The 13434-nt window shown below is 48.0% G+C and overlaps 1 protein-coding gene across 1 annotated transcript; it reads right to left on the bottom strand.

Moving 5' to 3' along the window:
- Positions 1–11542: 11542 nt before the first annotated feature.
- LOC101538518 (four and a half LIM domains protein 1-like) lies at positions 11543–12427 on the bottom strand. Its single transcript, XM_055132175.1, has one exon. It carries the CDS (start codon positions 12425–12427, stop codon positions 11543–11545), a length of 885 nt encoding a protein of 294 aa, XP_054988150.1.
- Positions 12428–13434: the final 1007 nt, after the last annotated feature.

Below are 13434 nucleotides of genomic sequence, written 5' to 3'. Positions count from 1 at the left end.
CAGCAAACTGCTCAGTCACTGTCCTTCTTGCTCTGGTGCAGCCAGCAGACCTAGGTTACTTACGCTGGTCTCTCGGCTTCTGTCCACCACCGTCCATGTTGATGGCTCACTTATCCCAAAGACCACTAACGTTCTGAGAGCTACAAAATGCAGTGATTCAAAGGGAAAAGGAAGAGCGTGAGAGATTGACAGAGGGGCTAGAAGGGGAGAGAAGGGAAGGAAGGAGAGAAAGGGGAGAAGGAGAGGGAGAAAGGGACAAGAGGCAGGGCTGAATCTTCTGCATGTTTTACCACCCTCAAGGAAATGACTGTCCCTAATTACACACAATGACAAAGCAGTTGACTGAGACCATCTGCAAATGACCAGTTATTTCTCTGAATAGACTGAAAGAATAGGTCACCCTCACTAATACACTAACAGCATGCTCTTCTGTACATGAAATTGCCATACATTCTCCCAATACTCGGGTATAGGCACCTGAGTGTGTGCGTGCGCGCACGCGCGCGCGCGCGTGTGTGTGTGTGTGTGTGTGTGTGTGTGTGTTCTTCTTGCAGCAACCTCGAGCAATGCAAGCATTCTATGTGGACTTGGGGATTTGTTCCAGAAGTGACCACGCCAATGTGGTAGGAAGAAGGAGGGAGGCTCTGAGTGAGAAAGCCTGTGTTGGGCAGGCGCAGGGGTGTGTGTGAGCAGAGCGGGACGCACAGAACAAAGCTGAATGAGGAAGTAGAGGGGGGTTTCTCTGTACTCTGAACCCTCACCAGTATTTACACACACACACACACACACACACACACACATCTACCAAATAAGCAGGTAAGATTTTGCCAAAGGAAAATGGGCCACTGTCTACTTCCTTTTCAGCAGTGGGTTGGGGTTCTGGAGGGGCTGCCAGAGCAGAGCTCGGCTGGGCTGGAACTGAAGCCAGGCCTGGGGGGGTCTTCCAGGAGAGGCGGCTGCAGGGAGGGGGAAGCCTCTGTGTCAGGAGCGTGGCTCCATCCAGTGCGTGTGTGAAGCCTGTGTTTCCCAGGGACGCCGACACCTGCAGAACAGGGGAGCCGCTGGCTCTGTTCCCCAGCGGGAGGACGAGAAGCGAGAAGGAGCAGCAGCAGCTGGGAGAGGAGCCACCTTGGTGCCTGGTGGTGCAGGGACAAGAGGGGGGGACCACCGCTTCTGTCCCCAGAGAAGACTGCTCAGGAACCATGGTCTCCGGGACTCAGCTCCTCGGGGGCCTGAAGGGCAGTGGGTCAGGAAGCGGCAGAGATGAAAATGACACAGGGGTGGGTGGGGGAGGGCTGGTCAGGCACCTTATGGTGACTGTGGCTGAACCAGATTCCATTCTGGCACCCCTGAGCACAGAGCCAGGCCAGAGGGGCTCAACCCCCTTTCTCAAATTTCAGAGAGGAGAGGCACCCCCAAAGATGGTCACTTGCATCTAGACCCTGAGGGTCCCTAATAAGGAAAAGTTCTGGGCCTGAGGCTACTCTCACGCCTGCAGACTAGAGAGAGATGGGCCAAGTGGAATGTGTGTGGGAAAAAAAATACCTTGCACTTCCATTTTATGCAGAAGAGAAGGGAAGTCCCATTTAAGCTGTTTGGCTGGTGAGAGGGTAAACAAAATAAACCTTGTGATTCTCGAAGCGGGGGAGGGGTGTCCCGAACTGGGAGGGAGATTATCCGGTGAGGGAGCCAGTAAGTGGCCTCACGGAAGGAAGGCAGAAGAGGCCCACGTGAGAACACGCCTCAGGAAAAAATGTGCAACTGAGTTGGCCAAGATGCCTTTCAAAACGGTTTTTAATAGCATTTTCCCCCAAGTACAACACTCATCAGGAAAGAAAAATCTCTGAGCTACAATGTAAGTGTGTTTCTGATGAGCGACTAAGAATCGTCATGCACATTTTTCAAATCTAGTTCTGAAACACATCCGCAGTCTCTGGGACGGTGTCCTTAGTGTCAGAATCTGGGGACCATGGCAAAAAGGTGAGGTGGCCTGCCAGGTGCCACGGCGCCTCCGCTCTCCCTGGTCTCTGGTGCCTATTTGATTCCAGGGGCTCCTCCTTGGATTCTGTGAACCACCTCAGTATCACACCCCAAATTCCACCCAGAGCTCCAGTGAATTTGTACTGGTTCAGTTTTGATTTTCATTCCAACCAAAGCTCTTTAACCAGAGCACAGCTTGACTCACCCTCCTTTTCGTTCTGGACAGGGAGTGAGAAGGCCAGAGGCTGGTACTACGAAGTCTCTTGACGGGACGGCCTCACGGGTCGCCCAGCCTCTGCAGTGAAGTGGACTGGCGGAGAAGGCCACAAGTCCCTCTGCGGAAAAGCCGTTCTACACCGTTAAGAAATCCTGGTGTCCAGGCAAGAGGACTCTCATGCCCCCCACCCCCCACCTCCATCTTGCCCTAGATTGCCAGGTCCAGCCCAGGTGCCCCCACACTGCCAGGGCCTGAGCACTGTGGGGAAAGCCCTGATGTCAAAACTGGAAAAAGAATTCCAACTTTTTTCAGGTAGGCCTACCCGCTGAAGGACCAAATAGAGATCCTGGCAGAAATAACCAAGAGGGTCTTGAGACAGATGGCCAGGCAGCAGGACACCTGGATTAAGACTCTAGAGCAAGGGGGAGTTCAGGTCTGCCAGCAGGAAGGCCTGGTACCACAAAGAACTCACCCAAGGAGGGGACTTCTTTTTCTTTAGCACAAATGGATGTTGAATTTTGCTAAATGCTTTTCCTTCATCTACTTCATCTACTTCATGCTGTGTTTCTCCTTTATCCTGTTAATATGATGGATCATGCAGACTGATCTTAAGTGCTAAACTAATCTTGTATTCCTAGAGCCCTACCCTCTCATTCTAAGTTATCCTGTTCCTTACAGCTGGATTCTATTTATGAATGATCTGTGAGGGCTTGTGTATTAATAATCCTGGAGGAATTTTAGCTCCATCTCTTAGTTTTTAAGAAAGGCTATGTTCTTATGAATAAGTAATTAGGAAGTAGTTGTGTCTGTAGGGAAGTATATTGTGGTTGGTGTAATTTTTACTAACTTTCAAATTGTACCCCCGGCAATCACCTATTCTGTGTTATGACCAGCCCCCATATGTGCGTATGGTTTAAACACTGCTATAAAAACCAATTGGTATGGTATCCTAGGTGATTTCATTGACTCAATTCAATTGACCCACAAAGTAGGTTGGATTGGATCAACTGAGCATAAAAACACCACTGAGATGGCAAAAGAAAATATGCAGGTATATATGTACATAGCCATAAACAAGAAAGAAAAAAATTCCATTTTATTATCCATTTGCTGCATTATACTTATACATTTCAAAATGAGAAAAATCAGCTTGACGAGATAGGGAGAAAGGTTTCCAGGTCATCTCAGCAATTCTTATGTGAATAAGCATCTAAACCACTGGTAAATTCTGGCTGGCAGGATAAGTCTAAATGTTTTTCTTACTTTTCAAGGTGGGTGATCAGTTCTTTGCTTTAGTTTTCATTTTAAGAATTTCCTTCTAAATGCCACTGTCCCAAAAAGCCATCTTAACTGAAGGGGGTAGGGTGTAGATAAAAGTGTCTGGTTAAGAAATACCAAAAGGATGAGAGAGAGAAAGAGAGAGACAGAGAGAGACAGAGAGAGAGAGAGAGAGATGGAAGTATCTGGTATTGTGGAAAGAATATAGCATTAAAGTGTTTAAAACACCTGTGTTTTGACAGAACTGGCACCACAAAATCATTGCAGGAGATACTCCTAGATTAAGAAAGAAAAAGTGTTCTTGGCTTCATCTCTTAAGCCAGTGTTCCCACTTGAGCACAGATCTTTGGGTGCCTGCTTCTTCCACTCCGTGTTCTCTCTTGAACATATATTCCCCTCTTTCTTTCCTCTCACATCTTTCTAAGTTTCATTCAGTAAGAACTATCTGGCTTTGCTTTAAAAACAAAGTGTCCTTGTCATTACTTAAGAAAGCACTTTAAAATCAGAGCTATGGACAAAGACATATGGACGCAGCTGCGTTTATAGTAAATTTTCTAGTAATAGCAGACTTGTTGAATAACGATAGAGCCAGATGATAGAATACAACACAAAACACTGAAAGTCTTGTTCGGAAGAATTTGCAAAGTCCTTTGAAACACCCATGAAAAAATGAAACTAGAAAATCCCAGACACATACACACACACACACATTTAAATAGGATGGGAATGTAAAGGCAATGACTTGAAAATAAAAACTCTCAGAAATCAGAGAGAAAGTGCTTGTGGTAGCACAGACCTATCACAGGCCTAGGTTTGATCTCCAACATAACATGGCCATCCCTACCCCACCCCTGACACTGCCAGATGTTGCCCTGGGAGACCTTTAAGCACTACTAGACTCCAGCATCACTGAGTTCCAACACCACTGGAAGTAGCATACAAATATGTACTACACACACACACACACACACACACACACACACACACACAACAGAGTATATGCATATTTAAACATATTAAGAGAATGAGGTACATCTATTTATCTATATAGTATATGCAATATGTGCACTATGAGAATAATATGTATAAAATAGTGTATAAATGTATATCAAAAACAACCCTCAGACACTAGAGATTTTTCATAGAACAAATGTTAGAAGGAAATGACTAATGTGATATTGGTAATTATCTCTGTGTGATACTAGAGGCGATTTGGCTTATCTTCTGATAGCTTTCATGCTTCTTAGTTCTCTTTTAAACCTGTATTACTTTTCCTACATGAAAAATATGTGGGAAATTGTTTTTAGATTTGGTATTGTGAAGCATGCCACAAGTCATCCAAGACAGCTAAGACAGCGTTTCGACTTCGTTTTAGAGATGTAACTTGGGAAAGCGGCAGGGAGAGCCGCATTTTAGTACAGAACACTTATTACTAGCATTTTGGGAGTCAGTGGTGGGGGTCAAGGCCAGGTCTCCAGCTCACATGGTGCTACTTTTCTGCTGAGCCACACCCTGGCCTATTTGTGTTTTTTGGCGATGGCCCCAATGATATTTGTGTTTTGGGGGAGACTGTGGGAGCCACACTTGACAGGGTTATTCCTGGTTCTGCACTCAAAAGTTACTCCTGGAGGTTTCTGGGACCATATGGGATGCCCAGGATTGAACTGGGGTCAGCTGCACACAAGGCAAACACCCGACCTGTACTATCACTCGGCCCTTTAAGTTTGGTTTTTGAAGGAAGGTTCATGCAGCTGTATCCTAATGGCTTGACAATTCTCCTTCCTGGCATGCGGTCACCCGAAGCTCAAGTTACCAGTCCCCTGGCCCCTCTGCCATGGTGCAACATGCACCGTAGTGGGCCGCTGTGCAGGGAGGGACCTTGAGGCTCCGTGTCCCTGCTGAGCATTGGACACTGTTTTTCACACAGGTTCAGGCACATACTGGGCAGAGGTTTATCCTATAGTCAGTCACACATTTGGTTCTGCCTTTGAGATGGACTCACAAGGGACCTGGGCTTGCGTCTCCTCAGGACGCTGAGCCATTCTGGGCCTCACTCAGCTTATCTATGTACGGGTAAATGGCCTTTTCCAACACAACCCCTTCTCCCATATGCAACTATACAGTTTCAAAGTGTGATATTGACAAACATTCCAAGTTCTATATGTAAAGAAAAACAAAAACTGAAATAACCCACACAATATCAAAGTCAAAGGACTGACTCCTACCCAATTTCAAGACTGATAATAAAACTATAGAAATCAAAGGGCCCAGAGAAAACTCTGTGGCATAAAACAAAATAAGCAAGTTCAGTCCCCAGCACTGCCTTACATACACCCTCTGGGTGTGATCACAGCATTGCTGTCATCTAGGACCCTGCGGCCTCACACACAAGTGAACCCTGGTAAGCATGACTGCCAAGTGTGCAAGCTGCAACCACAACAAAGAGAGGAGGGGAATTACAAAAGAAACCACCACAGTCACCGTGCCAGCAGAAGCTGGTGAAAGAATAACAAACAGATCAATGGAACAGAACAGAGAGCCCAAAAAGACACTAGCTAGTCTTTATAAAGGAGCAAAGGTAGTCTAACAAGCAGAAAAAAAAAGGCTTCTCAATAAGGGGCACTTATGCAAAATAACAAAAAGAATCTTAACACAAACATTATACCCTCCACAAAAATCAACTCAAACTGGATTATTGTCCTGGAGCTGAAGTGATAATAGAGGCATAAAGCACTTGCCTTGCATGTGGCTGACCCAGGTTCTATTCCAGGCTCTGAGTCCCTGAATACGGCAGGGTAATGTCTACCTCCCCCTCCCAGCCTAGAGGACCACCACAAAAAAAGGATTGGAATCCTAAGGGCAAAATACAAACTAGAAAACTCTTTTATCAGATAGCATAGCAGGAAACTCACCATGACTTTGGTTTGACAATGGCGATTTAGATACAAGAAAAACACAGTTCATGAGAGAAAAACATCAGTGAGTTGACTTTTAAATGTAAAACTTCTGCTTTATGAGACTGAAAACGTGAACGTGAGTCTGAGAGAAAATAGATTCAAGACATGTATCTGATAAAGAACCATTATCCAGAATATACAAAGAACTCCTAAGACTCAACAAGAAGAGAATCAGGCATCCAACTGAAAAACAGACAAAAGTTTTGAACAGGTAACTCCCACCAGAAGACAGATGACAAAAAAGTCCCCTAAAATGACGCTCAGCGTCCTGTTTGTAGGAAAGTGCCAGGTCACAGCTGAAGCAGAGCGGGCTGTTGGGCAGTTTCTGGTACCCAAAGGTTCTGCATGACAGACAATGGCCGAATTGGTGTTCGCTCCATCTCAGAGGGTGAAACCCACTGTGTTCCCAAGTCACCTGCTCAGGCCCAGGCAGAAGAGTTTCTTAGACAAGGCAATCCCGTCCAGATGGGAATCACTGAAGGTGATCTATGTCAGAGGAAGGGAGTCTTAGATGAGTTTTGGAGACTGTTTTCCTCTCTCTTTTGCTATGTGCAGTGCCAGGGAGTTCACTGAGGGCCTCAAGGGCTCTGCTGCTGTGCCACCTTCCGGGTCTCCATCCCACAGTGCTGGCAGTTTGAAGGTGACTCTTAACTGTTTCTGAGTCTGGCCTACTTTGGGCCAACTGGTAAAATTCACTTTGCTTCTCTGGGGAGATGACTCAAAGGGCTGAGTGGGGGTGGGAGGTGGGAGGTGCACCTGCTTTGTATGTTGAAGTCCCAGTTTGATCCACAGCATCCCAGGGTCCCCCGAGCACGCCAGGGTGACCTCTGAGCACCCCCAGGATGTGACCCTCTGAACAAAGAAAAGCAGATTTGTTTTCCCTGAGTCACCTCCTGCACTGCCACCAACACCCAGCCATTTGAAATCGTTATGAGCAGCAGTGGAATTCCCGTTCAGCGACACTGATAGTTCCATGTCTTATGCTTGAAAATGCGCGACATTCTCCTATCTTTAAAACTTGGGGGTTTTTAATTGCTGCATTGCTGCTCACCTTTCATCTGTTATGAAAGGGTGCTTCAGCATCAACCCTGGGAGGAAAGAGAGGAGCCCTGAAGCCACCAGTCACAGACCCAAGTGAGCGGGGGATAATCAGAAAACACAGTCAAGATCAAAATTCCCAAAATTCCTTCTCAAAACTTGTAACCCAGGAGGGCAACTGGAAGAGTCACTTCATGCAAGTCTTCAAGAGTATAAATCAGGAATCCGAGCAACAGTATAGCAGGTAGATAGCATGTTTGCCTTGCATGAGGCTGACAAGATGTCGTTCAATCCTGACATCCCAGTATGGTCCTCCACGCACTGCCAGGAGTAATTCCTGTATGCAGAGTCAAGGGGATTCCCTGAGCAATGCTGGGTGTGACCCCAAATCAAAAAGGAGCATAAAGCAGAGGAGGAGGTATTGAGTGGACAAAAGCAACACTGCAAACTGAAGGCAGGCATGGTTTTGGCTCTCAGGGCCGGGTTGGAGGGGGGCTGTCGTGAGGCCTTCTGAGAAACCGGAAAAATGATGCTCTGCAGGCTCCAAGGGTAGACAGGTGATTTCTAACACCAATTAATTGAAGGTGAGACATGAGTACAACTGGGGCCGAGCCTGTACCCAAGGAAAACTGCCGAAGCATGGACTGAGGGCAGAGGGTCTCCATCTGGAACTGGCACCAGATTACACCACAGAGCTGCCGAGTTCCAGGTCAGTGGATGTGGACCTGAGAACTTACATTTCTAATCCACTCCAGGCTGAGGCGAAGCTGCTGTTTGGTGACTCCTATTGAGAACAACTGACTCTGAATTGCCAAAAGGCTGCAGACAACTCTTTCTTCCTGACATGCTTCCTTCCTCACAGGCTGGGGTGCTTTCATTTTGTGGGAATATACCAGAATTAAATACCAGAGTGGGGAAAAAAGTGAAACAGAAATGCCTTTCCCAACTCTGAGGAAGCTATTTCTTGTTTATGATTTAAAAAATGGAAGAAATGCTAAGTGGAAAAGAATTATGGGTAGAATTACATAAAAACATAAGACCATGAAATTATGAAACTCCCCAAGATTAAGCCCAAAAAGAGATTTTAAAAAACATTTGCTATAAATATGGCAGCATATTTAAAGTTTAATGTCTAAAATACAGTGAGTTGTTCAAATTAAGTTCCCAGTGGGGACAATGCCCGGGACAGACCCGGTTCTTATGCAGGAAAGCCAACATAAACCAACATTTGGAACACTAAAACTCAAAGGTAATTAAAGAAATTCAAATGAAAACAATCAGAAGGGGCCATTTAACACATATCAGAGAAACAAGTATAAAAGTGAATGATAAAATTCAGTACCAGTGAGACCATTGAGAAATGGTTATTGTTCAAAGTGTAAACTAGTTGCTGCCTTTTTTCTTCAATAAAAGCCAATAAAGATGATCCTACCAGAAAATGCATCCTATGTAAGTAATTCATAAGAGCAAACCTATAATTATCAGAATATTTAGAGCAGGATTTTTTATAATAGCTAAAAAAATTACCAGTAATGCTCAAGAGGAGGAAAAGAGTAAGGCAGATGACATTATATTAGCCAAATAGTTCTGTGAAGGCAAGAAAAAACCATCAAGACTGCACAAAAAGAGGAAGTGCATCCAGCATTGAAATGTTTGAGAACGCTGGGTCTGGCCTTGAGTGACCATGGGCAAAGGAGCCAAACTCTGTTATTGTTCTAATGGTACAGTTTTCTAAGCAGTTTGCAATGATCTGGACCATTATCAAAATTAAGGACAGTACCTTAGGGAAGCTGCTTGCTGATGGGTGGAGGGCTCCCCAGCAGTACCACGAGTCATTTCTGAATAGTCTCAGGAATATCCCCTCAGCACAGCCGTCAGTGACCCAACCGCCCCCATCCCATTGACACAGTTCTGATTCACTGTTAACTATACACATTTACTTCCTATATATGTGTATAGTTATATACATATGGATATTCGTTGGGTTCTGGTTCCATTTCAATCCTTTCTACTCTATTTAAAAATACTGGTCACAAGGTGAGGGAGACAATGGTACAAATGGTGTATATGCTTTGCATCCCAGAGCCCCAGGGATGCCATATAATTCCCTGAGCACTGTTGCAGGAGTAATCCTGGGAAATCCTGGGTGAGTGTGGGTGTCTCTTCCCCACAATCCCCCTACCAAAAAAACCAAGTGGATTTCAAACCCACTTATCTATCACATCAGCAGCAGGTAAAAAAATCTCTTGGTGCTTAGGGACTAGTTCTGGTGCTACATCTCAGTCACTCCTGGCAGTGCTTGGAGAACCGTTATGTGAAGCCAGGGATTGAACCCAACTGTTGGGTAGCCAAGTCGGGCACCCGACATCCTGTCCTCTCCATTCCTAGACATGTAAACTTTATACTCTCATAGGTACAGAGCATATATCTCAAGAGGAACCATACTTTCTATTTTAGCTCGTTTTTTTGATGTGCTATTTTATTTTTCTAAGTAGATACTGAAATGTTAGCTGAGAGTACCCAGTGACAAAATGCAGAAATGAGACTTAAAGCAGTATGTACCTATGGCTACAAGGCATGTTCCTAAGGTGGCCACTGCAGGTCACTCTGGCACCATCTCCTTATACCATGTAATAGAACAGCGCCAGCGGAGAGGGGGAATGTTGGCCTCCCCACAGCCCAAGAGATGCAGCTGCGCTCTTGAACAATGCTGAGTCACCGGAGAAGGGGGCTGGAGGGCTGGCACATAGGAGCAAGCAGACAGCTGCTCAGCTGCCAGGGGCCAAGCTCATCAGGGACTGCAAGCACAGCTCGGAGAGCCCTCAAGAATCTTGGGGCTTGGAGCTGGAGTGGTAGCACAGCGGGTAGGGAGCTTGCCTTGCACGCAGCTGATCCGGGTTTGATTCCCAGCATCCCATATGGTCCCCCGAGCACCGCCAAGGGTAATTCCTGAGTGCAGAGTCAGGAGTAACCCGTGCGATGCCAGGTGTGACCCAAAAAGAAAAAAAAAGAAAAAAGAATCTTGGGGCTAGAGCGATAACACAGCGGGTAGGGCATTTGCCTTGCATGCGGCTGACCCGGGTTCGATTCCCATCATCCCATATGGTCCCCCAAGCACCGCCAGGAATAATTCCTGAATGCAAAGCCAGTAGTAACCCCTGTGCATCGCCAGATGTGACCTAAAAAACAAACAAAAATAAAGCTTCTTAGGGTTACCTCTGAGGGTGGGTGTGTTTTTAAACTGCAGAAATATGGAAAAGGGCTAAAATATTTTCATGCAATTCTCCAACTCCCACGAACCATGCTGCTCTTAGGTAAAGCAAAATCAAATCGGATTCCTTGAGAGAAAAGGGGCAGCAGGGCTCACTGCGAGGCCACCCAAGGTGCCGTATGCTGGGACACTGAAACGGGCTCTGCCTAATCCTTCCAAGTCAGCCGTGCGTCATCCGCTCGCACAAGGTGTGCTCCGCAAACAGGCCGCTTGGGCACATGGAGCGTTAGGACTGGGGTGGGATCGGGGGCACATCGTGGGTGAATTTGTGCCAACAAGTGCCCAAGTTTATTTTCGGGAGGTTGGTATCAGTCAGGGCAGGGGGGTGGGCGAGCAGAGACAGGGAACAGAGGGGAGGCTGTGAGGAGAAAGGCAAGTGAAGCTGTGACTGCTTACCAAGCGCGGCGAGGGGAGCAGCCGCTGCAACTGTGCACGTCCTGCCAACCCAGAAGCCCCCGTGCACGGCGTCCTGTTTTACTGCCCAGCCATACCCAGTGCCCATTTCTCTGCTCTGTGAGAAACAGGCAGAAGTGCCAGTCTAGCAAAGTGCTGGCTGGGCACTGCAGCCAGGGAGAAAGGAACCAGCCCTGGGGTTGCCTTTTGACACTGGTGGCCGTGCGCCCGCCCTGTGCGCATCCAGCAGCACAATGGATCGCTATGCACCTAACCGACTGTTGAGTGAGCAGTGCTGGAACCTGGGAGGAAAAGACGGCAGGAGGTTGGGTGGGAGCACGAGGCAGAGAGCGAGAACACCAAAGAACAAGACTTTGTTTCCACGTGACAGGACAGGAGACCACCGCTTTACAGCTTTTTCGCACACTCAGGACAGTAAACCTCCCTCTCGTAGAACACGAAATGTTTGTTGGCCAGGTTTGAGGAGCATATCTTGCACTGGAAGCAGTAGTCGTGCCAGGATTCTCCTTCATAGGTCACCACGCTGGAACCTTTGCCGAAGCCTGTGATGGGGTTCTTGCATTGGGCGCACTTGGTGGCCACGACGTTCTTGTAGCAATCCACGCAGTAATAGCGGTCCTCCACGGTGGTGAAGCGCTCCCCGGCCAGCTCCTTGAAGCAGTGGGCACACACGAAGCACTCCGAGTGCCAGGGCTGGTCCTGGTAGGTGACTCCTCCGTTCGTGATGGCCTTCCCACACTTCGTGCAGTGCTTGGCAAACTTGGCCTCGTGGCACGACACGCAGTAGTACTCATTCCCTCTGGGGAAGAAGCTGCCGATGCCAATGACTTGATGGCAGTTGCTGCAGGTGAAGCAGTCTTTGTGCCACACAATGCCATTGTACTCCACGCTCTCTTCTCCTGTCTTGATGAGCTGGAGGCAGCCCCTGCATAGGGTGTTGCTGTCCAGCAGGGAGCACTTATTGCAGTAGATCTTGTTGTCCTTGACTGCGAAGGTGTCCTCGCTCACGGGCTGGGCGCACAGGGAGCAGAGGAAGCAGGTGTCGTGCCAGTAGTGGTTGTTGTACTGCACCTCCTTGGACTCCACGCAGATGGGTTTGTGACACTCCTCACAAATGTTGGCGCCGAACTTGTCAAAGCAATCCACACAGCAGTTCTGGCTATCCTTCTGCACATACTTCTTCCCCTGCAGGGATTCATTGCAGTAGATGCACTTGTCTTTATTGGCCTCCTGGGCCACCTTGCCTGGAGGGTCTTGGTTCTTCTGGGCCATTTTCCCCAGGGGCTTAGTGGCCTCCCTGAGCAGCACCTCCATCTGAGGAGGGCGGGGACCCTGAGGGAGTCATGGTTGAGAGCAAAGGCGTGGCTTTGGGTGGAAAGTTATTCAGTGCGTGAGGATGAGCACCACGAGGGGAAAACTCAGCAGCCGAGCCCAAGTCCAGGCCCCAGTGTGACCTTGTGTGTGGCGGACTTTGAGGTCACTGTCCCAAGACAGGAGTTGTTCCTGGCCTGTCTCAAACCACACAGGCAGCCCTGGGAAGCAGCGTGTTCACCAGTCCCAGCAGAAAGAGTGAGAACAGAAGGAAAAGAACATATATGAGTTCAGCAAGCAGGTCCTGGGGGGAGCCCACAGCCCCCACTTGTTACGCAGCAAATGGGGTGCACTCGACAATGTCAGGGTTTAGTTGACAGCAATATCCCGTGGGCTCGTGACTGAGGGTGCTGGCTCTGGGCACTGCAGCTGCCACACGGATGCCCAAGGCCCAGGGGCCAATGGAGCCCCGGCAGGCTGGCCGGGGGTGGTAGGGCCCCAAACCAAGCTGTAATGTTTTTCTTACACCACTGGATAAGGTATGGAGTAGCTTGCTTCTCAGACGGTGTTAATGGTTATCCTGAATCTCACTTAGTCGACTCCTCTTCTCCCATAGCTCAACGCCCAGAAGCCATAGGACTCTGTGTAGACAAACTCCCACCAGCCAGCTCACCTGAGTCTACTGGTCTTGTCCAGCCATGACAAATGCTGGTGTCTCGGGCTTTAGCTGTGGAGTCAGTGGCTCATCCTGTTTCTGGCACTGGCAAAGACCGTGGTGCTCTGCCACAGCATGAGCTGACAGGGCTGGCTGTTTGTCTGACCCCCTTCTATGACTCAATCACTTCAAACAGAGGGACCTGCTGAGGGGCGGGTGGGGGAGGGGGCTCATCAACAGAGTGCTTACCCTGCACCTGGGAGGCCCCTGACATCAGTACGGAACAAAAATGGTAGGTCTCTATTTAAACATA

The sequence above is a fragment of the Sorex araneus genome, chromosome 3 (assembly GCF_027595985.1).
Source record: "Sorex araneus isolate mSorAra2 chromosome 3, mSorAra2.pri, whole genome shotgun sequence".
NCBI classification, from domain to species: Eukaryota; Metazoa; Chordata; class Mammalia; order Eulipotyphla; family Soricidae; genus Sorex; species Sorex araneus.
This window is presented reverse-complemented; position numbering and strand designations above follow the sequence as displayed.